Source organism: Grammomys surdaster, unplaced genomic scaffold (genome assembly GCF_004785775.1).
Source record: "Grammomys surdaster isolate TR1022 unplaced genomic scaffold, NIH_TR_1.0 127, whole genome shotgun sequence".
NCBI lineage: Eukaryota > Metazoa > Chordata > Mammalia > Rodentia > Muridae > Grammomys > Grammomys surdaster.
In genome coordinates, this window is record NW_021604585.1 from 2,242,262 (window position 1) to 2,265,810 (window position 23,549).

Sequence of the window (23,549 nt, forward strand, 5' to 3'; positions counted from 1 at the left end):
GAGAGAGAGAGAGAGAGAGAGAGAGAGAGAGAGAGAGAGAGAGAGAGAAACCCTAAAGAAAGCATTACCACAACATCCAAAACAGATCAAACCTAAGAATTTTTAGGGGATGATTTGTGTTGTGGTGGCCCATGTCTTTAATCTCAGTACTTGGGAGGCAGAGGCAGGTGGATCTTTGAATTCAAGGCCAGCCTGGTCTACAGATTGAGTTCCAGGATAGGCAAGGCTACATAGAGGAAACCTGCTTCAAAAAACCCAAAACCAAACAAACAAAAAATTAAGTAAGTAAGTAAATAAGTACTTTGTGGGGAAGAGGAAAGACCTGAAATAAAAATAATAGATAGAGAAAATCGGGAGAGATACTCTCCAAACATAAGGAAGAAATGGACATTCAAGAACAAGAGTACTTAGAACCCAAGAAGACATGAGTGGAGAACCTTCCATGACACCTTAGAATCAAGATACCAAAAGTACACAACCAACGAAGAAAAGCCATTAAAAGCCATGAGGGGCTTATGAAGTACACAGAGAATGATAAAAGATAATCTTAATCAGTGAGAGCCACACAATATCCTTCCTGGGAGGAAAAATGTACAAAAAGAACTAAAAAACAATCAGTTGCTTCCAGCAAACAACTAAGGCAAACAAAGACAAAAAGAAAAGAGCAGGCAACAATTGAGACAACCAGAAAAATAAACAAAGTTTCAACAACTAACAAAGCTAGTCTTCTCAATAGTGAGCCTTAATGTGCATTCTCTTAACTCTCCAAAAGGATACACACCTTCTTACTGGATTAAGAAGCAAGGTCCAACTTTTTAAGACACACGGGGTGTGCACACATATGCCATCAGGGAAATAACATAAGTTAATATATCAAGTGAAATGAAATCAAGATCAAACATTATTTATACACATAACAGATAAAGGGGCCTTGAACCAAAATTAAAATAGAAGATCACAACCATCTAAAAAAAGATGATGCGTCACAAGGACAGGGCAAGTGTAAGTACCTGTGAGCTCAACAGTAGGGTACAACGCAGCTTTCAGAGTACTTTATACAGCTTTCAGGGGTAGAACAGAGCAACAGCCACTAGAGCAACAGCCACTAGGCGCAATGTGATTGACAGAACAGTGTAACGTTTAAACTGATTGGTCCTTGGGGAATGAGGTGGCAAGGGCTTGCCTTTATCTGCTGGTCCTCCCTGTGGTCTTCCTGAGGAATGTCATCATCCTCTTCCTACTGGAGGGGAGGGGTGCCTACGAGCTCCATGACCTTTCTTTTCCTGGAGGGGAGGGGCCTGGTGGAATTTTCCAAAGGCTCTGAGCTGGCCTCTTCACAGGTAACATTTTAGATCATTAAAAGTGATCCTAACAAAAACCAAAGACCTTAGAAAATTTTCTTATAGTCTAAAGTAACATAAGGAAATACAACTAGAAATAGCTAATAAGAGACATAAAGCCGCCGGGCGGTGGTGGTGCACACCTTTAATCCCAGCACTTGGGAGGCAGAGGCAGGCGGATTTCTGAGTTCGAGGCCAGCCTGGTCTACAGAGTGAGTTCCAGGACAGCCAGAACTACACAGAGAAACCCTGTCTCGAAAAAAAAAAAGACCAAAGAGACATAAAGGTGTGTGTGTGTGTGTGTGTGTGTGTGTATGACATGAGAGCAGGTGTGAGAATGTCTAGGGACAGAATGTGAACTAATGGTAAAGCAGGGGAGGAAAGGGGGAACAGTGTGGGAACATAGGGAATACATTCAACATGCATACTATTATATGAAACTTTTCAAAATGTAAAACATTCTTTTAAAGCAGTGAAAAGGCTATACTCCACCCCCTCTTCAGATTCAAACCAGCTAAGAACTACCAAAATGTTTCATTTGTTGCATCAGAGCAGGAAGTACAAGTCACACTGTAAAGCAGAGCATTACAAGAACCAGCACAGGCCAATGGTACCGGGATCTTTGACAGCAATATGGGGAAAGAGGCGTGTGGCTTCATTAAACAGTAACAGGACAATAAACTCTCATTGCTGGATAGTTAATTAACTCAATCAAAAAAGTCAATGGTGGGCTTGAGAGATGGCTCAGCGGTTAAAAGCACTGACTGTTCTAGAGGTCCTGAGTTCAATTCCCAGCAACCACATGGTGGCTCGCAACCATCTGTAATCGGGACCCGATGACCTCTTCTGGTATGTCTCAGTGACAGTGTACCTACATACATGAAATAAATAAATCTAAAAGGAAAAAAAAAAGATCAGTGGTTAAAGGAAAAGGACGTCATACTAAAATATATTCTGGGGGAAAACTCAACTAAACAATGACTTTTTTACTCAAGCCAGCTTTCTAACTGAACATGATTATGTTAAAACTCAAAAACGGCAAAGATAGTGTGGATGCCCTTTCATGAGTATTTCAATAGTCAATTTTGCATGGTATGGGTAAGAGCCAATGTGTTTTTCCTCTCAAGCAAATTGTAAGTCATTTGATCATTAACCAACATTTGTTCCACCAACACGGACAGAATGGGCTAGAACTTACCTTAATACTTGAATGTAATTAAAATGATATAAAAGCAAAAAGGAGAGGGGGGATGGGATGGTGGTTTCTAGGGAGGGGAAATGGGAAAAGGGAATGACATCTGAAATGTAAATAAATAAAATATCCAATAAAAATTAAAACAAAAAACAAAACCGAGAGTAGAAAGGTGGCCAAAAAGAAGAAAAGCCAAGCAAGCACCGCTGCCTAAGAGGTGACAGAAGAGGAGGTCTGGGCAGTACGCACGCGCACAGGCAACCGGAAGCTCTAGAGCCAGCGCAAACTGCTCAGGACAATCGCCCATCCCTCAATTCCAAAGCTGCGCTGAATTTGGGTTCTCACTGCTAGGAAGCATGACTGTTGTTGGGAACTGACTCACCCAGACATCTTCTCTTCACCCGCTCCAGCTCCTGCACCCTTCGGGCTGACAGCACCAGAGAGACCCCGAGTTTAGATAACTGAAAAGCCAGCTCCTCGCCAATGCCACTTGACGCTCCCGTAATCCACACCACCATGTCGGTCAGGGCCTGTTCTGTGGAGGAAGGAGGAGACTTGGCAGGAATATGCATGGGATAGTGATGCTCAGATATCACAGAGAAGCAAAACAGGAGGGGTATGTGGTGGCACACACCTTTGATCCCAGCACCCAGGAGGCAAAAGCAGGCAGATCTCTTTGAGTTCAAAAGGCCAGCCTGATTTACACAATGAATTCCAGAACAGCCAGAGCCATGTAGGGAAACTCTGACTCAAACAACTACACAACAACAAAAAGACTAAATAAACTTTAAATTAAATATGACATTAAATATGACAAAACTACCATGTGGAACTTAGTATTTCAAATCTCCTAAGATGCCAGGCAGTGGTGGCGCACGCCTTTAATTCCAGCACTTGGGAGGCAGAGACAGGCAGATTTCTGAGTTCAAGGCCAGCCTGGTCTACAGAGTGAGTTCCAGGACAGTCAGGACTACACAGAGAAACCCTGTCTCGAAAAACCAAAACAAAAACAAACAAACAAACAAACAAAAAACCCCTAAGACTTCTTAAAAAGCAAAATGTTTTCCATCCATCCAATATTTTGAATATTTCTGATTTCTTGGTAAAATTTCCATCCTTGATTCTAACTCCAATAGTTTCATTCTAAGACTTTATTTATCTATGTGTTTGATAAAGAAAATTAAAGCTTCTAAGTAGAAACTAGTGGCCTGTAGTCAATTTTCTTACCCTTTAAATGGAAGATTTAGATTAAATAACTGGTTCCCTTCCAGTTTTGTTTTTCTGTGCACTGGCTGCCAAGCCTGCACGAGTTATGCCCTAAAAATGACACACTGAGGAGTAAGATTTTGGTCTGTAGGGGTGAGATTTGCAGAGAGGCAGGAAGACAAAAATATATTATCAGTCTTATTACGCCCTGTCACTACCCCAGACAATTTTCACCCACTCAGCACAGATAACATTGTCTTCTGAACTGTCACTTCTAAGCAAATGTCACCACACACTTTGGGTACTTGTCTTAAGAGACCAAGAAAATTCAACTGAGTTCTTTAGGATCCAAAGTCTACCTGTGAGCATGCCATGCACTTAACTTGAATGTGACTCCCCTGTTTTTAAAGGAGGACCAGCAATGTCTGCTTCTAGAGTTGGGCTAAATTGAAGATCAGCGGCTGTGAAATGCTGGACACAAAGTTACAGGTCCTTCAAATGTGAAGAAAGACAAGGGCCAAAAGCATCCAGAATTCGCCTTCCATTGCAGCTAGTAAAAGGCAATTACAGCTCTGGGAACCGCTGGCGGCAGAGCTAAAATATGCAGCCCTAGGCTCTGGCTCCGCCTAGGGTGCAGGCAGGGGAGGAGTGGGTGTCCTAGGCGAGCCAGGTGCGCTCCACCGTCTCTGTCTAGGGCTGCACTGCCTAGGTACTTTGGAATGAAGTATGATGGCTCCAAGAGAGCACAGACACTGACTCGACTTCTAACAAAATGTCACAATGGGAACAAAAAACAAACAAACAGACAAAAACTGGAATGCCTTTAAGTATTTAAGGATACCACCACTGGCTCAGTGATCAACAGTTGTCAATTCAAGAAGGGAGTTGTTTTGCAGTCGCCCAAAAGCTCGGAATACCCAAGATACAATTCACAGACCACATGAAGCTCAAGAAGAAGGAAGACCAAAGTGTGGATACTTCGATCCTTCTTAGAAGGGGGAACAAAATACCCACGGGAGGAGATACAGAGACAAAGTGTGGAGCAGAGACTGAAGGAAAGGCTATCCAGAGACTGCCCCACCTGGGGGTCCATCCCATATACAGTTATCAAACCCAGACACTATTGTGGATGCCAAGAAGAGCTTGTTGACAGGAGTCTGATATAGCTGTCTCCTGAGAGGCTCTGTCAGACCCTGACAAATACAGAGGTAGATGTTCGCAACCAACCATTGGACTGAGCAAGAGGTCCCCAATGGAGGAGTTAGAGAAAAGATTGAAGGAGCTGAAGGGGTTTGCAGCCCCATAGGAAGAAAAACAATATCAACCAACCAGACACCCCAGGGCTCCCAGGAACTAAACCACCAACCAAAGAGTACACATGGGGGTACCCATGGCTCCAGCCGCATACGGAGCAGAGGATGGCACCAATGGGAGGAGAGGCCCTTAGCCCTGTGATGGCGCAACGCCCCAGTGTAGGGGAATGCCAGGATAGGGAAGCCGGAGTGGGTGGGAGGGTGGGAGATAACCCTCATAGAAGCAGGGGAAGAGGGTGGGATAGAGGGTTTTCAGAGGGGAAACCCGGAAAGGGGATAACATTTGAAATGTAAATAAAGCTGGGCAGTGGCTGCGCACGCCTTTGATCCCAGCACTTGGGAGGCAGAGACAGGGGGATTTCTGAGTTCGAGGCCAGCCTGGTCTACAGAGTGAGTTCCAGGACAGCCAGAACTACACAGAGAAACTCTGTCTTGAAAAACCAAAAAAAAAAAAAAAATGTAAATAAAGAAAATATCTAATAAAAATTTCCAAAACAAAAAAAAAGAGTTGTTTTGCAGGTGAATGCTTTCCAAAGCTTTATTTATACTTTGGTGGAAGACAAACATCCACGTTTTCGAGGCCCAGAGCCCACCCCTCCCCTCATTCAGCTGCCTTTGCTGAAAATGGAACCCAGGATTTGTCCAGAGCTGGGTAGGTTCTCCAGTGCTCCCAGCGGTCCCCACCCCACAGGAGACTTTTATTAACTAGATGAACTGAACAAAACAAGTTATTGAGAGAAATGAATGCATTGCTAGTAGACTTGGTTTTGCTTTGTTTAGTCTATCTTCAGGACCTTAAAAATACAACCCGTCTTCTAGATAAGATGTGCCCATTACACTCACAAACTTACTATAGCTCTGGTTACTTAAGAGTTGTACAAGGTTAGCTCAAGATCACTCATCATTCCAGAAGGCAACACTAACTGAATTCAGTGGGTTAGAAAAACAAACAACAACAACAACCAACCAAAACCCAGAATGTGGAAGGAAGACAGCCAGCTCCCATAGCAGAGACTACAGTAGTTAGAGGAAGGGGTTGGGTATGATAACCATACAAGGGCTTTTTCATGAATTTTTCAAAGCCTATTGTTATTTCCCCACTGGAGCCCAGGGCACAGCTGACGGTGGAGTACGGAGTGATGGTGTTCCCAGTTAACTGCTCTGCCAACTATTGAGTTATTAATAACAAAGTAGCTCAAAGTAGTCAAGGATAAAGCAACATCTGTCATCACTGTTACAGAAAAAGTTACTACAGGAGTCTTTCCTTCAGCAGGCGGAGTGCCAGATTGCAGACAATGACTGTGAAACACAGATTTCTTTACATGCTAGAATGTCTAACCCACTTTTATGTCAAAGGTTGTTTTGTGAATTAAGCACTCCCCCCAAATACACACACACACACACACACACACACACACACACACTAGCTTTCTTTCTCTTAGTTTAACACCAAAAAATAGCAGCATCACGAGGTGCCAGAGACTACAATGTTACTTACTATATCATTAAAACATAAGGCCTACTCTGACTGAGACCACTATTGAAACCTTGAAGAAGTGACAGTGGCTTGCCTCTATTGTCAAGGTGTCTACACATAGTACTTTAATATCTGTGCTGATGTCAGAATGCCAAGGGCCATCAAGCCTTGTAGTACAGCTGTTTACATCATTTTAGCTCTTAAGAGAGAGCTCTTGGACTATAAAATAATATCTATACCCATATGTTCTGATGTTATGTATAGAGCTATATTCCACAAATATGGCAAATCGGAAAATATAAATTTGAGGAGGAGTCAAATGATGGACTAGTTTAAAGGAAAATCGTGCAAGGCTCTAACTACAGGGTGTATATTGTCTCAACAGTGCCTAAAGGGAAGCAAGAAGCACACCAAAACATAAAGACAACGTAGAACTCCTGGTAAGTTAGAAATGGAAGTGATGCTTGTGTGTGTTTGAAGAGATCTGTAGTGGAAATAGTGACCCTCCCTTCATAATAAAAGTACTGGAGACTTGAAGTATGAAATTAGAGATAGAGTGGGTTTTTTTGGTTTTTTGGGTTTTTTGTTTGTTTGTTTGTTTTGTTTCTTCAAGACAGGGTTTCTCTGTGTAGTCCTGGCTGTCCTGGAACTCACTCTGTAGACCAGGCTGGCCTCAAACTCTCGAACTCAGAAATCTGCCTGCCTCTGCCTCCCAAGTGCTGGGATTAAAGGCATGCGCAACCACCACCCCTCACCCCCCGGGCTTTTCCCGCTTTTCAAAGGCCGGCATCAGCCCAGAATGTCAAGCAAGGCTGCTGACAGAGCACAATCTCATAACTGATAACTGAATGCATGTGTGTATTGCCTAAAACATTGGATCGTCAAGAGGCCACATTCTTACAGGCCATTGAGGTCTTAGCTTTCCCTCCATTGTTTACCTTTCTTTTTTCCCCTCAATAAAAACTGTGTGTGGGTCCAAATCAACATTTTGTAACCTGTTTATTCTAATGTTTATGGGAAGCATGACTTTGTGGGCAACTTTTGCTGTTAATAATTTTTTACTCTAAGCTTCTAGATTGGCTGGGAGGAATAATTTGGGGTGGAAGGGGGAGAACAGGAGTAGCCAGAGCATCAGACTCCAACAGAGGTCCAAGGTTATCTGTGTGTGGACTTAAAAGGGCACCAGGCACTTCTGAAAATGAGCCAACAGATTTTATCTCTTAGACCTGTGATGGTTTTCTTGTTCGTTTTGCTTATTGATTGCTGCTGGGGATGTTTAAGCTACATTAAAATGCTTAAATTATATTAGAACGGTGTTGAGGTGTAAGGTCTCAGGACTGACACATGTGATGCCCGGGTTTTAGTTGGGTTTTAGTTTAGCTCCCTAAATGTAGACCTCTCTCCTGAAGACATGCCAAGAACTGTCAGAAGGAATTATACTCACATCAGGGAGGGGTGGAAGTCCTAACCTTTTCCTTAGATTGAGCCTGTCCTTTGTTAGGGAAGGGCAGTGGCTTGGTTTTATTTCCTGGATATAGCAAAAGAATCACAAGCTCTTACGATTTCTTTTTTAATTGTGGGCCTTATATATTTATGTAAAATAAATGGGCACATATGTTTTAAAGGTACAGGTATCTAGAACAGTTAATGTCTGTCTTTTAAGGTACCATAAATCATGAAGACTCTTAATAATTTCTTAGCCAAGCATGATGGCACACACCTTTCATCCCAGCACTTGGGAGGCAGAGGCTGGTGGATCTCTATGAGTTTGAGGCCAGCCTGATCTACATGGTAAGTTCCAGGACAGCCAGGGCTACATAGAGAGACCTTGCTGCACCCCTAACACACATGCACACATCTATGTACACACACACATAAACACACACACACACACACACACACAGAGAGAGAGAGAGAGAGAGAGAGAGAGAGAGAGAGAGAGAGAGAGAGAGATTTAAGACTATATTAAAGTACTCAATGTTAAACATCCCCTGAAGCTTCAATTAAGTGAATGTGACAAGACTAGAACTCAAGCCAATGAAAAGTGTCACACTTTGTGTGAATATAGAAAGTATCGCCTCCAGTTCATTTTTAAACCTTATTTCTTTCCTTTCTTTTTGTCCATCCTAACACAACACACAGATACACACACACACTCACACCATCAGTAAGTTTAATATCTGACATAAGGCAAAATGAATAAGAATCATTAAGAATGTGGTGAAGCACAAAGAATGATTTGAAGAAATAATCTTTTGGTAGGAAAGATTAAAAAGAATATAGTGTTAGGTTGTAACACTAAATATCAACAGTGCCAAATTAATAATAATAATAACAATAATAGTAATAATAGACAAAAAACAGAGCACAAAGCATGGCTGCAACTGATTTAAACAAAGCAGTCTGCACAGTTTATCTTCATGTTATAGCTATGGTCCCTGTGCTGCTTGAAAGTTACACTCAGGGTGATGAAGTGACTTCGGGGAAGGACACTTGCCACCAAGCCTGACAATGTGAGTTTGATCCCTGGAATCCACATGGTGGAAAAAGAAAACAGACTCCTCTACATATACCCACTGGGACCTTCCTTCCCCACCCCACCTCAGAATAAATAAAATGTAAAAACAAAAATAAAGTTAACATTTAAAATCTCAGCAGTGGTGTTTGGGAGACCTCAGACCTATTTCTGTATTGTTTACTCTAGTTAAGAACTTTGACCATGGTTCTTTTACCACAATCAACGGCAATATTGACAAAATCATGATATAGAGGTGCCCACCAACTGGTTTGAGTGAACTCCATCACTGTCGACTGGAGTTGCAACCTGTCTGAAAGTACTGTCAGAAAAGGCTGGGTACAGTTAACATCCAGAAGTAAGGGGTCTGCCATTGCTATGATGAACCTTGGAGATCCTTGTTTCTCAGTGCATCTAATGGACCACTTCATCCTACAGAGATCCTTGTGCCTCTTGAATGGCTCCTACGCCACTGCTACCATTGAGATCCCTTTTTTCATAAGGCATGGAATGAAGGTTGCTTTTGCAGATTCTTCTTTATTAGAGTTATTTTTTTTATTGCTATGATACAACATCATGACCAAGGCAATGTATATAAGAGTTTATTTTACACTCTGTGGTGGTTTGAATGAAGATGGCTTTGTTGGAGTAGGTATGGCCTTGTTGTTGAAGGAAGTGTGTCATTGGAGGTGGGCTTTGAGGTCTCAGATGCTCAAGCCAGACTTACCTCTTTGCTTGCCTGCTGATCCTGATATAGAACTCTTGGCTTCTCTAGCATTGTGCCTGCCTTTGTGCTTCCATGTTCCTGCCATGATGATAACGGACTGAACCTCTGAAACCATAAGTCAGCTCCAATTAAATATAGTCCTTTATACTAGATGCCTTGGTCGTGGTGTCTCTTCACAGCAATAAAACCGTAAGACAGAATTTAGCACCTAGGACTGGGATATTGTTGTAACAGGCCTGAACCATGCTTTTACTTGGAAGAATATGGAACACTTTGGGACTTTGGGTAGAAGAATGACTGAACAGTTGAGGAGGCTAATGGGCCATACTATAGTAGCATAGAAGACGGTGGTGCTGAGGGTGACTTGAACTGTAGGGGCCTAGCTTAAAAGGTTTCAGAGGAGAAAATTTTTAGTATGTGGCCTTGAGATTGTTCTTGTGATATCTTGGTGAAGAATATGGCTGCTTTCTACCCTTGTCAAAAAAAAAAAAAAAAAAAACCTACCTGAAGCTAAATTGAAGAGTTTGGAATAATAACATTTGCAGAGGAAATTTTGAAACAGCGTAGTGTGGACTGTGTGTCCTATAGTTACTATTGGCCATGCTTATCATGCTTATGCAGATCTATAATGAAAAGAAACAAGCTGAAGAAGGAAAAATACAAAATATACAATTTGAGGAGAAAGGGAGGCATAAGGAAGTGCTAACCAATTAAAACAAAGCCTGGTACTAAGTGTAATAAAGGGAGCGGTGACCTCAGAGCAAGACCTCACCCAGCTAAGCTTTTAACTTGTGAAAAGGAATTAAAGAAAAGCTTAGAGCCACCTTTAATCCCAGCACTCAGAAGGCAGAGGCTGGTGGATCTCTGATTTCAATGTCAGCCTAGTCTACAGAGCAAGTTCCAGGACATCAAAGCTTAGGCAGTGAAGAAAACCATCAAAACCAGAAGAAAGCTGATGGAAAAGAAATGTATTTGAACAAGGGACCGTGTTTCAGCCCCAGTAAGCAGCAGAACCTGGCAGCTTCAACTACATGGTTTTGGCTTTACAGTCAAGGATAGAAGAAAAGGGTTATGGAATCTTAACCCCTCCAAAGCTAAGGGAAGTACTGAGGCCAGGCATACGTCAGGGATGAACCTGCCTTGAGGCCTACAGAGGGCATTGCTCAAAGGTGTGAAGATGAAGCCTGAATTGCCTTGGAGATCCCAAAATGTTAGAGATGCCAGAGCCCCAGGATACCTGCGGAGGAAAGATGCTAAGAGGGGGTGGAACCAGCCCAAGAGAAAGAAGTATGTTGCAGTCAACAAAGAGGAAGGGACATGGAGATCTGAAGAGTGCTTTGACATCAGACACGGAGATGCAGAATTTGAAGTTTACCAGCTGATTTTTGGTCTTGTTTTTGTCCAGGATTTCCTCACTGTGTTTCTTTCCCAGCCTTTAAGAATGGTAATGTATAGACTGTGACATTAATTCGTTGGAAATAGGTGATTTGCTCTTTTATTTTGATTTTACTGGGGATTACATTTAAGAGACTGCATTGTTGGGATCAAGCAAAATAAAACTGTCCCTAGTACTGCCATTTTGTTTTCAGACTCCATTTTAATCATAGGGTGAAACTAAGTTCTAGTTCCCAGGACTTAAGGGGAACTAGGGTTCCCCAATAGCTGAACAGCTTCTGTTATTCATCTTTTGCTCCCCAAAACATAATGATTGTTCCTGACCAATCTCTTTTTTTTTTAAGATTTTATTTATTTTGTATTTATATGAGTACACTGCGACTATCTTCAGACACACACTAGAAGAGTGCATTGGATCCCATTACAGATGGTTGTGAGCCACCATGTGGTTGCTGGGAATTGAACTCAGGACCTCTGGAAGAACAGTCAGTGCTCTTAACCACTGAGCCATCTCTCCAGCCCATGACCAATTTCTAATATTTATCTTTTGTTACCCAAAACAATGACTATTCCTGACCAGAAAAGAACAAATGGATTTGATTGGTTGGACTGTAAAACCTACATTCTCCATCTGTTGACAGATCAACCACATAAGGAAAGCCCTTATCCCAAAATCCTGATTGGTGGGAAAATGTAACTGTAAGTTGGCACAGGTGTTTGTGGTTTTCAAGCATAAAAGCTCTGTAACATTCTGACAGGGTGGGACGGGAATCACACTTCAGCTCCCTAGTCTATTCTACAGCCCTGATTAATCAGTATTGATTACAATACATTTTGGTCATCTGCATTGTCCTGGTGGTTGAGCTGTGTGGTATGTTTGCCAACCCCACAACAGTGTGAGTCTCAGAAAAAACTTTTAAACAGGGTTGAGACTGTGATAGGCTATAGGGACTTTTGAATTCAGACTGAATGTGTTTCTGCATTATGATATGGCTACAAGCCTGTGGGGGCCAGGGAGTGGAATGTGGTAATTTGAATGAAAATGGTCCTGTAGGAAATGACACTGTTAGGAGGTGTGGCCTTGTTGGAGTGGGTGTGGCCTTGTTGGAGGAAGTCTAACACTGGGGGTGGCCTGGTTTCAAATGCTCAAGCGAGGCCCAGTTCTCTTCCTGCTGCCTGTGGACTCAGATGTAAAATTTTCAGCTATTTCTCCAGCACCATGTCTGCCTGCATGCCACCATGCTTCCTGCCATGATGATAATAGACTCAACCCCTGAATGGTAAGCCAGCCCTAGTTAAACTTTTCCTGTATAAGAGTTGCTATGCAAGGATAGCCCTGGGGTGGCTTCCCATATGTCTGATAACTATCCTACAGTTGTTTTGTGTGTGCTCTTTGATCCCAAACTGCAAAGTACTTGTGCATGACCGTGACTTTCTGCTGTTACTTCTGTTGCTTTTCTATCACACCTCATGGTTATTTTGCACTGTATGGTGCTGAACACTAAAATACCAGTGATGGTAACAGCAGTGAGGAGTTGCCAGTGGGTTCTTCCTGGACTGGTTTGTACCGGTCCAGCTGGTATGAAGTCAAACAGCTTCTGAGGGGCAAGTGAGGAGAATTATAGGACAGATAGAAAAAGGATGCCAGAGACAGATATGGGAGGGCAGCAGGTCAATACCACACCAGCAGTGAGTGCATTTCTCATAGCCTTCTTATACTACAGTACTGTGGGAAGTAAAGCCACAAGCTAACTGAAACAAATTTACTAAAATGTATGCAAGATGTTTGTTACCATCCCCCAAACCTCTCTGTTCCTTCCACCAAGGTCAATAGAATCTTCAGCCCCTTACCTTGAGTCTCAGGTGCACCTCCTCTTACCATTCCATGCCTCAGCAGGCCAGGAAATCTACCAATAGGCTGAGACCTGCCTTGACTCTGCCTAGCAGGGAGACTTTTTCTTCCTCCTTCCCTCCCTCCCTCCCTCCCTCCCTCCCTCCCTCCCTTCCTTCCTCCCTCCCTTCCTTCCTTCCTTCCTTCCTTTTCTTTCCTTCTTTTATTTTTTTCTCTACTTCAGAGAAGTGACACTGTTTACTTGAGCCTAAATAGCTTTGAGATCTTGAAAAGTAACACGTAGTCCTTTAAGCATCTCTTGCAGATATAAACGGTAAGAAACCTCACCTATCTCGGTGGCTGCCATGTGGAGCGAGGTAAGCAAGCAGTCTCATGTGCCAATGGCATATCTCAGGGGTTCGATCACGCTGCATATCACAGGCTGCTATACATCCCATCAGCTGTTTCAAGCTAGTCATCCATACCTGTCCACTCTTCTTAAGACAGCATAAGCATTCTGGGTAAGGGGTGTTCCAAATACTGCTTTATATCCACTCATTGTGTACAATAACTCACATCGCTGTGGTTTAAATTGCTTTTGGTCTCTCCAAAACTAATGTTGAAAAATCCCAGTGCAACAGTATAGTAACAGGCCTGGCCTGTGAGAACACATTGAGCCATGAGTAGAATTAGGTATATAACAATAAATATAAAATATATAAATATTATAAATATAATAATAAATATGTAAATATAGTTATTTATAGTAAATAACATATATGAATAGCATAGTAATAAATATAAAAGGGCTTAGTGATCAGGCCTATTGATTCTGGCTTCTAATCCCAGCTCCCTGATAGGCTAAGGCAAGAAGACTGCAAGCTTGATTATTGACTAGGCTATAGGTTGAGATCAAGACCAGTTGGCGAATTACTGACACTGTCTCAAGACAAAAATGTGGAAAATGAAGGAGAAGTAGAACCGAGGAGATGGCTTGTCACATGGGCATGCGGGCCTGACCGTGGATCCGTAGACCTCATCTGAAACCAGCTGTGTTGGTGACTGCATTAGCTCAGTGCTCTGATGGAGACATGAGAGGCAGAGAGAGGAGACTTCCTGGAAGTTTGCAAGCCAGCTTGTCTACTATATGCAGCAGTAAACAGGAAGCTGTCTCAAATGAAGTGGAACATTGAAGCCTGATCCTTAAGGTTGTCCTCTGACCTCCGCATGCAGACCTGTACTCACATATGCAAAATACAAGATTTTTTAAAAATGGGCTAAAGGTATAGTGTGGAGAGCCTTTGGGGCTGCTTGGCAGGAATCTGACATTGGCTAAGGACAAGGAAATGGGCTTTAATAGGCAAGGAATAGGCAGGAATCTGACTTTGGGCCATGACAAGGAAGAAAGTTCAGGCAGGAGTCTATTTTTAGGCTAACACAGAGAAGTAATTTCAGTCAGGAATCCAAGTCTTAGGCTAAAACAAAGAAGTAGCCCTCAGGCATGAATATGACTGTGGGCTAGGACTGGGAAATAGGCTCAGATACTTTGTCATCCTGATGAGACCTTAGAACCAGCAGATCATGAGAGTGATCACGGGGTGATCACAGGACTCTGTATATTGCCTTGTTTGTTCCTTGACTGTTTGTTTCTATTGTAATGTTGGTTCCTCAACCTAGAACTGACCTAAATACTTGCATGTAATTAAAAGGGTTTAAAAGAAAAGTTGAATTAAACAAACCTGCCTTCAGCCTCAGAACTGGCTGGGGTCATGCTGCAATTTTGTCTAATTGCCTCTTTTCTTTTAATCCTCACTCCTGTGCTGGAGAACCAGTTGACTGACTGAGCAGGCTTGGTCAGTATAGCTCAGTGGTAGAGTGTAATTTTTGGTTTACAGACAGCTCTGCTAGGCTCTGCCCAACAGCTACCTACCAACAACTTGCGTCACTGCCTCCAACCAGTCCTGCTTCTTTCTTCTTCCACCCTCTTTTTCTCTGTGTTCCCACGTGGTCCAGGTCTCTTCTCCTCCTCTCTTTCTGTCCTCCCCCCACCCCCTCTCTCTGCCTCTACCCCTTTCAGGTCCCTGCGCCCTTCCCCCTCTATAAATCCTCTTTATACTACGCCTGTCACCTTGAGTGATGTCCCTTACCCTGCCACATTATTATGCCACCTTACATTTCATAACATGTATGCCTAGCATGTGCAAAGGTTCTAGATTCAACCCCCAGTTCTGAAAAAGAAGCAAACTAGACATTAGGCTTGGTGAAGCGGGTTTGTCCTGCCCTTCCAGGTCTTCCGCCAGCTCAGGCTACAACGTGCCTCTCTGGAGAACGAAGCAACAGAACACAATGTTGGAGCCAGAGATCAGAGATCTGGTCCCTGACATGACTCCAGTGGCACTGATGCCTTCATCTAGGGCTCCTCAGCCTCCAGAACTGTAAAAAGTATATGTATGAGGTCTACGGGTAGCCAGTGGGTGGTATGGTCATTAAGAAGCACAAATGAATTGAGACAACGTCAGCTAGGTTTTTAACCGTAGTCAAGTTTGCATTCTTAAATATATTAAATGTTATTTTATTCAAAAAGGTACCACATACTCTTTTGTACAAATGCAAGATACAGGACAAGGTTTTCTTTATTATTTATTACATATTGAATAGAAAGTTGTATCAAAAATTAAACCCAAAAGTAGTCACTGGCGTGCCTTCTGTGTGCAAGCTAATTGTATGTATGCTGTTTATAATTCTCAACAAGCGGTTCAGACATCCCCGGTGGTTGTTTCAATCTCTCTTTGTCTTCCAGATATTATAAGGCAAGTCTGGATCCTGTAAAAGAACAAGAGTAGCATGAACCAGAACCAGACCTTGACCTGTATTTGACAACCAAGTGTCTCCGTTTAATGACCCTCTTCTTGACCCGTATTTGACAACCAAGTGTCTCCGTTTAATGACCTGTATCATCATTCACCCAATACGGAGTTTTGTAAGCCTCCAGCAAACACTTTAATTGGGAGTAAAACATCACAAGCAATATCTACATGCACTAGCAAATACTGTCCTTGGGCTTAGCGTCTTTATTTTCTCCACGTGGCAAGAATGGCATCAATTCTTTTCTACTCTTGTTTGTTTGTTTGTTTGTTTGTTTTTTCAAGACAGGGTTTCTCTGTGTAGCCCTGGCTGTCCTGGAACTCACTCTGTAGACCAGGCTGGCCTCGAACTCAGAAATCCGCCTGTCTCTGCCTCCCAAGTGCTGGGATTAAAGGCGTGCGCCACCACCACCCAGCTCTTTTCTACTCTTAAAACAGTAAGTGTTCTTACTTCTCTGGATCACACCCACTGATAACCTGATAGCCTACGACTACACAAAAGGGATCAGAGTGTCTAGGATTTAAATATCTGGCTGATTATGCTGGTGCATGCTGTTAATCTCAGCACTTGGGAAGCATAGGCAGAGGGAGCTCTCCAAGTCTGGGGCCAGTTTGGTCTATGTAAGGAGGGCAAGGGTACTCAGGAATATTTATTGGAGGGAGGGAGGGAAGGAGGGAGGGAGGGAGGGAGGGAGGGAGGGAGGGAGGGAGGGAGGGAGGGAAAAGGGAGAGAGAAGAAAATAAATACTTGGATGTGACTCTAAAATTATTTATGGGTTTTTGATACACTGTTTGCAAGATAAAACAAGGCGCCCTAAATGTGGTTTATTGTTTGGGAAGGATAAGCAATTACTCATCCAAGAATTTACCCAAAGACAGACAAAAATAATTGCTGGTGTTGGCAGGTTGCTGGGGAGGACCCATGGAAGACTGAGAGGCACTTCGAGAAGAATTCAGGCTTCTTATCCGGAATTCAGTGGGGGAGCAGCCTCCCTGGGACTGAACCAGATCACCTTGTTCTATTGTTACACAAAAGGCACCTTTATCAAGAATCTCCACCTACCACAGCTTCTTACTTGACTGCTGGGCTATCTTGAAAGACCCTTCAGTCACCTAAGCAATTCTGAGCCATGGGAGACCTTCTGGTTTGCCAGGCAGGTCTCCAGACAAAGATAGATATGCAAAGGTTCAAACACTGATGAAAAAAGAGATACTGACAACCTTTGTTTTGATTTTATCCTATACAAATTTAACTCTTCCAGATTAGAAGTCATGTAATAAGCCATCAGATATGCTGTATGGGTACAGAATTTGTTCTACATTCTTTGGCATTTTATTCATGAGACTGGTGTGGAGTCAGAAAAACAACAACAACAACAACAACAAATCTTTTAAGAACTTTGAAAACTACTTTCCCCAGGACCCATACAACATTGTGAAGAAATAGATAAATTTGTTCTTACCAAATTATTCTTAAAGTTTTGCATTCTTCTCTTCCCCAACTTGCAGTTTAGCCATAAGGCCCAGGTTGGCATATACTGCCATATGTATGCCCCCAACAACACAGGATGGTCAGAGATCCAAACTTCCTTCAGATCATTGGCCATGGAGATGAGCATCAGTCGCACACAGCGACTCGTTGGCATCTTGTAACTCTGGTCTATATCGTTTCTCATGGGCTGAAAGTCAACAAGAAGTAGACACTGAGGGTCCTGACAGTTTCATGCAAATATTATCTAGGAAGGACCTACAGGCTACCTGGCAGCGGGACTCTCAGAATGCGACCTGTCAACTGGAGTCTTCATAGGTGCTACTGGAGGGTTCTAAATTACGATACTGCAAAGCGCCTAGAGGAGCGAGGCATTGACCAGGTAAGAGCGCACATGCTGAAGGCTCTCTACTCGTATTCACAATCATCTCGTGATAGGGCGCAAACGCCTATTTTGCTATCATACTTTCAGAAATATCAAATTACCAAGATTTACAGTAGGGGCTAAGAATGTACAGTCCAGAGGTAATATGATCTAGAATGATGAGGCCCTGGCTTCAGTGGCCAGCACCACACAACATAAAATACACCTTATGTTTAGCAAATGGAATCATGGGGAGGAAATGGAAAGAGATACAAGGACTTTCTTAGTAAGAGTTGTGGCACATGCCTTTAATCCCAGCACTTGGGAGGCAGAGGCAGGTGGATTTCTGAGTTTGAGACCCGCCTGGTCTACAGAGTGAGTTCCAGGACAATCAGAGATACACAGAGAAATCCTGTCTCAAAAAGCCAAAAAAAAAAAAAAGAAAGAAAGAAAAAACAAAAAAGAGTGGTAGATCTATACTGGTGAACCACTTGTAAGTGGAAGTCTGGCAATGCCACTAGCTGGTGTTAAAACAAGGCACTACCAAGTACTGAACACCATTTTCTGTATAGCCACCTGATTGACACGATATTATGATTCTGATATACGTGATTCTGATATACACGATAAAGCAGACGTAGCCAGGAAAGGATGAAGATTTTTCTCTCCTAGATTTTTTACCTTTGTTATTTCTTCAGTTAGGGCGTTCTTCACAATGTCGGACTGCACAGGCCCTGGGTAAACGTTGCAAAGTGTTATGCCTGGATATTTGAGAAGCTCACTGTCGAGGGCATTGAAAAAACCCTAAGGACCACAAAACAAAAACATAAGAAAAAAAAGGAAAGGATAAAGATAAAAAAGGAAATAGGCTATCCTAACAGACACTCTAGAACATTGATGTACGCCTACCAGGCTCTGTTTATTTATACAATCATTTCTTGTTTTAAATCTTGCAGTATTAGTGATTGAACCTATGACCTTGCATCCATTAGGCAAGGGCTCTAACACTTATATCTCTGGTGCTTTTTACAGTAGAAAAATGTATTTCTTTCTTTGGGGGTGGCATGCCAGAGCAGTGTGGAGGGAAGAGCGGAAGTGCAGCCTCTCAAGCTTGACGGCAGTCTGTCCTACTGCGCCATCTTGCCAGCACAGTTTTTACAATTCATTTGGAGACAGTGGTCTAGCTAAGTTTGCCAAACTAGCTTTGGACTTATTTGCAGTCTTAAATGTTCAAATCTCTTATCTCTGCCTCCCAAGTGCCTAGGATTATCGGCCTGAGCCACTAAGTGTGGCTCCATTAAGGTTTTTTTTTTTTAAGATTTATTTTTGTTAATTTGAAGTGTGTGTGTGTGTGTGTGTGTGTGTGTGTGTGTGTACGTTACACACTTCCAGATTTGAAAATCTACTAAAACCCACCAATCCCCGGGCTTGGCTTGAAATTCTACCAATTCCCACTCTGGAAATTTCCACTCTGAAAAACTCTGCGGCCACCACCACCACTACACACACACACACCAAGAAACCCTATATAAAGACTGTCTACTGCCCTGTTCTCGTTGGTGCAGAGGTAGCCACCTTCCTGGGATATTTTCCTCCCAGGAAGTCTCTTCTGTGAGGTTTGTTGTGTAATGTGATTTCGTGGTATTCCTTGACTCCTAATTACCAAGATACCACTCAGGGCAGAGCTGTAACGCCTCCATCTGGGAAGCCTCCTTGTCAGAGCTGCATCCCTCCACTGGGGAAGCCTTCCCCCTCAGAGCTGCAACCCTTCTACTCAAGTGGAATGAGGCTGCTGCTGATCGATCCTCTGGAACTAGAGTTACAGGCAGATGTGAGGCCCTCAACTTGGGTGCTGGGAACCAAGGTCCTGTGCAGGAGTAGTGCATGCCTTTAACGAACGGCTGGGTCATTTCTCCAGCTCCATCCATTAGGCATTTTAAACTATAAGCCTAGAAATGATCTCCAGCAGACATCTCAGCTCCAGCAGGACTAATGATTCACTGTCTGGCAACTGTTTTCTGTTAGCAATGTAATTAGAGCAGGTAAGGAAGGGAAAGACTCCCATGAAGAAACCTGCATGCCTTCCCATCTCCCACTCCCAAAAAGAGTCCATTGCTCACCACAGAATCCCTGGCAGGGCCTTCTTCTTCAAGCCCCAAAAAGACCAAATGTGAAGATATTGAGCAAAGAAGGAGAAAAACAAGTAAGAAGAATAGCAAAATTCAGTTTCTCGGTTTACATTACTTTTTTTTTTTTTTTTTTTTTTTTTTTTTTGGTTTTTCGAGACAGGGTTTCTCTGTTTAGCCCTGGCTGTCATGGAACTCACTCTGTAGACCAGGCTGGCCTCGAACTCAGAAATCCACCTGCCTCTGCCTCCCAAGTGCTGGGATTAAAGGCGTGCGCCACCACCGCCCAGCCTACATTATTCTTTTATTTAGTCTTTCTTAAGCCAATCACTAGGCCTATGCCTAGTCACAAATACAATGTGACCACCCTACTGTAAGGTCCCTTCCAAAGATCAAGCTAAATCTTCTGCACTCAAAAACACGGACCAGGCCAGGCAGTGGTGGTGCATTCCTTTAGTCCCAGCACTTGGGAGGCAGAGGCAGGTGGATTTCTGAGTTCGAGAGTTCGAGGCTAGCCTGGTCTACAGAATGAGTTCCAGGACAGCCAGAGCTACATAGAGAAACCCTGTCTCGAAAAAACAAAACAAAACAAAAAAAAAAAGAGGTTCAAAGCCATCTTCAGAAAATAAGGAAGTTAGAGGCCAAGATGGCTCTGTGGGACTATCAGGGAAAATCAAAACAAATCAACAAGCAGCACTGAGACTCTAAAAGGCAAGGTTCATTTGTACATGATCTAACAACATTAAATAGCTGTCTGCTCTAAACCCCAACTCCTAACTAGTACAGAGGTGATGGGGGTTCCCTCTGTCAGACTGATTTTTGTGTAGCAGTTTTGTTTGATATTAAAACTTTGGAGGGAAACCCCTTCAGATGCAAGATGTTTGAAAGTAGGTAAAATAGAATGTTCAGAGGAGAAATGAAACATTCCATCATGCAGCAAAATTCCTTAGGTTCAGAAAGTAAACAACTCAAAATAACTTCAGGAAGTCCCTGAAATTGACTAGATTCACTAGGCCCCTCCCACCCCAAGCACATATATGCTGTCAGGACTGCATAGAGATGCTCTCAGACAAGCTGAGCTAGTTGTCAGAAACAGAGACAAGACAAACTGTCTGGGAAAGGCTCAGACCAACTGAGCTACTTGGAAAAAACACTCTCCAATCTATTGAGCTGCCTGCAGGCTGTGTAGTGTGCTCACAGTTTCCCAGCTTTTGTGAGCTATCACCCATACTGGGGTGGGCTTTAGTGATGCAGCTGCCATTAGGTCATTTCTGTTCTGTAAGTAATCCTCACCCGAACATCTGTAAGTAACTCCAATAAAATTCATTGGTTTGCTAAGTTGAACTTTGGTGGTATCCATACTTTGGTCTTGTCACCTGCTCCTTATCTGGGATAAGCAGATGTTGTTCATGTCTCCCCAGAAATAGTGTCATAAAAAGTCACACAATGCCTACCTCAGAAATGCTCCAAAACAAAATGTTTAGTAAAAGAATGAAGAATTCCTACACTTTTAACCTTCTTGCCTCTACAGCAAGCAAGACAGAATCAAGAAGCCAGCCCAGACACTGAGCCCTCTCCTGGCATATTGTGCGCACACTTCAGAGATGAAAAGTATACTGTCAGAGATGGGAGATAGCTTAGTAGTTTAAAGCACTTGTTGCTCTTTGTAGGTTTGGCTCCCAGGATCCACATGGCAGCTCATAGCCATCTCTAACTCCAGTTCCAGGGGATTCAGTGCCCTCTTCTGGTTTCCATGGGTGCATGCATGTGGTACACAGACATAAAATATAAGAATAAATAAATACTTTTTTTTTTTTGGTTTTTCGAGACAGGGTTTCTCTGTGCAGTCCTGGCTGTCCTATAGAACTCACTCTGTAGACCAGGCTGGCCTCAAACTCAGAAATCTGCCTGCCTCTGCCTCCCAAGTGCTGGGATTAAAGGCGTGCGCCACCACCGCCCGGCCAAATAAATACTTTTTTTTTTTTTAAGTTCACTGTAACTTCTAGAAATATGAAAAGAAAATGTGTTTTTTAAAAAGGCTTCCTGGGACATGGTGGTGAGTGCCTGTGAGGCCAGCTCTTGAGAGATAAAGGCAGGCTTTGGAGCTCAAGATCAGCCTGTGCTAGAAAAGATAGTCCCAGAACAACAGAAAAGCCTCTCGCCTCAGCATTTCCTCTACCTAAGTACTGCTATAACTTCTGATATCACTGCCCACATTTTGCCAGGGGATCCAACTCAATAATAAACAGAAAGTCTCGGAGGGCAGGCCAGACAGCTTACCTATGTTTTGTTGACAGTATCTTGCAGTCTTATGAGACTACGTGTCAACAGCCAACAGATGGGTTGGGTCTGTACTCAACTGCATCTGCCTGGCTGAGGTGAGACTGACTTTACAGGAGGTTGACTGACAGGCTCTTACTAAATCTGAGGAGAGCATCCGAGCTGCAGTCCCTCATCCCTATGCACCGCTGGTCCTGCTAACTACATCTTCAGTTCCTGTGAAAGCATGGTGACCTGTACCACTGAGTCTCGCTATGCCAGTGGTGGAACATGGCACTAAAACTCTCCTTCTGCAACATGTGTTTCCTTATTGTCGTATGGAATCTACTATTTCTTCACATTTACTCTCAAGCCAAAATGAAAAGCTCGTTCCATTCAGCTGTTTCAGTGTCACCAGATATGTAACATAAATTGAGCTTTCCTCTTAGTCATTGACCTAGTCAGCATGTCTTCTTCCAAAGAAACCGTAAGAATTAGAGTCACGTGCTCCCTAAGAGGGACTGGCCCAGGACTAACTAGTCTCTGATGAGATGACAGAAAACAAGGAGCAAGGAAAGGGGAAGGAAGAGGAAGTCACAGACCTAGGACCACAAAACCTGCACGTCCTGGCATGGTGGAGTGGGAGTAAGGTGAAAGGTGGAACACTGACTAGATCATCCAAGGGAAGAATGCCTGTCCTCATACATCCCCAGGGTCTCGTACAGCATGTGCTACAGGACAGGTGCTCAAAGCCTGAACTGATGGGGTGATGAGGTCTACGCAGGTGTGCCGCAGACATTCCGTTTATTATTAAGGAGAAATGTCAGCTTCTCTTGCCTCAGTCTCATGCTTAAGGCCCAGTTCCAATCAGCACATCCACTCAAAGTCTTATTATGCCCCAAACACACAAAGTGGTCAGTTTTCTCAGTTAAGTGTGAGCCACCTTACCCGAAGAGCATGCTTGCTGGCACAGTAACCACTGGAAAGGGCCACTGATGCAATTCCCGCAATGCTGTTCACAGTAACAATCTTGCCTTGTTTCCTCTCAACCATGTGAGGCAGAACGCACTTGGTCAAGGACACCGTCCCTATGTAGTTTGTATTTATCAGCTCCTTGAAGACATCCAAGTTGGTTTCTAGAACTAAGGAACGCTGGGATCTTCCACCGTTGTTGACCAAAATGTCAATCTAAGAATCAGAAAATCAGTTCTTAAAGACAGCCTAAGAAAACGATTGCTTACATTATTAACCTGAAGAGTAAAATGGGACAGTGGTGATTCTAGTATCAGCTAAAAAATAAAATGAAATAAGGGAAAATAGATGTTGCAGCCCACATCTTTAATTCCTACACTTGTGAGGCAGAGGCAGGCGGATCTCATGAGTTCAAGGCCAGTCTGGACTACAGAGTGAGTTCCAGAATGGCAAGTCACAAAAGAAGAAGAAGGAGGAGG

At 43.1% G+C, this 23,549-nt stretch overlaps 2 protein-coding genes across 2 annotated transcripts in view; both read right to left on the minus strand.

Moving 5' to 3' along the window:
• The window catches only part of LOC114640087 (dehydrogenase/reductase SDR family member 7-like), a 20,684-nt gene extending 17,622 nt beyond the window's left edge, over positions 1-3,062 (minus strand). The window contains 1 exon segment of the mRNA XM_028789019.1: positions 2,915-3,062. Coding sequence (XP_028644852.1) covers positions 2,915-3,050 — 136 coding nt within the window. The 5' untranslated portion in view covers positions 3,051-3,062.
• A 12,471-nt stretch (positions 3,063-15,533) lies between these two features.
• LOC114640456 (dehydrogenase/reductase SDR family member 7) overlaps positions 15,534-23,549 on the minus strand; it is a 14,805-nt gene continuing 6,789 nt past the window's right edge. The window contains exons 4-7 of the mRNA XM_028789386.1: positions 23,047-23,286; positions 18,395-18,517; positions 17,324-17,539; positions 15,534-15,819 (exon numbers count right to left, since the gene is read on the minus strand). Coding sequence (XP_028645219.1) covers positions 15,775-15,819; positions 17,324-17,539; positions 18,395-18,517; positions 23,047-23,286 — 624 coding nt within the window. The 3' untranslated portion in view covers positions 15,534-15,774. The remainder of the gene's footprint in view (positions 15,820-17,323; positions 17,540-18,394; positions 18,518-23,046; positions 23,287-23,549) is intronic.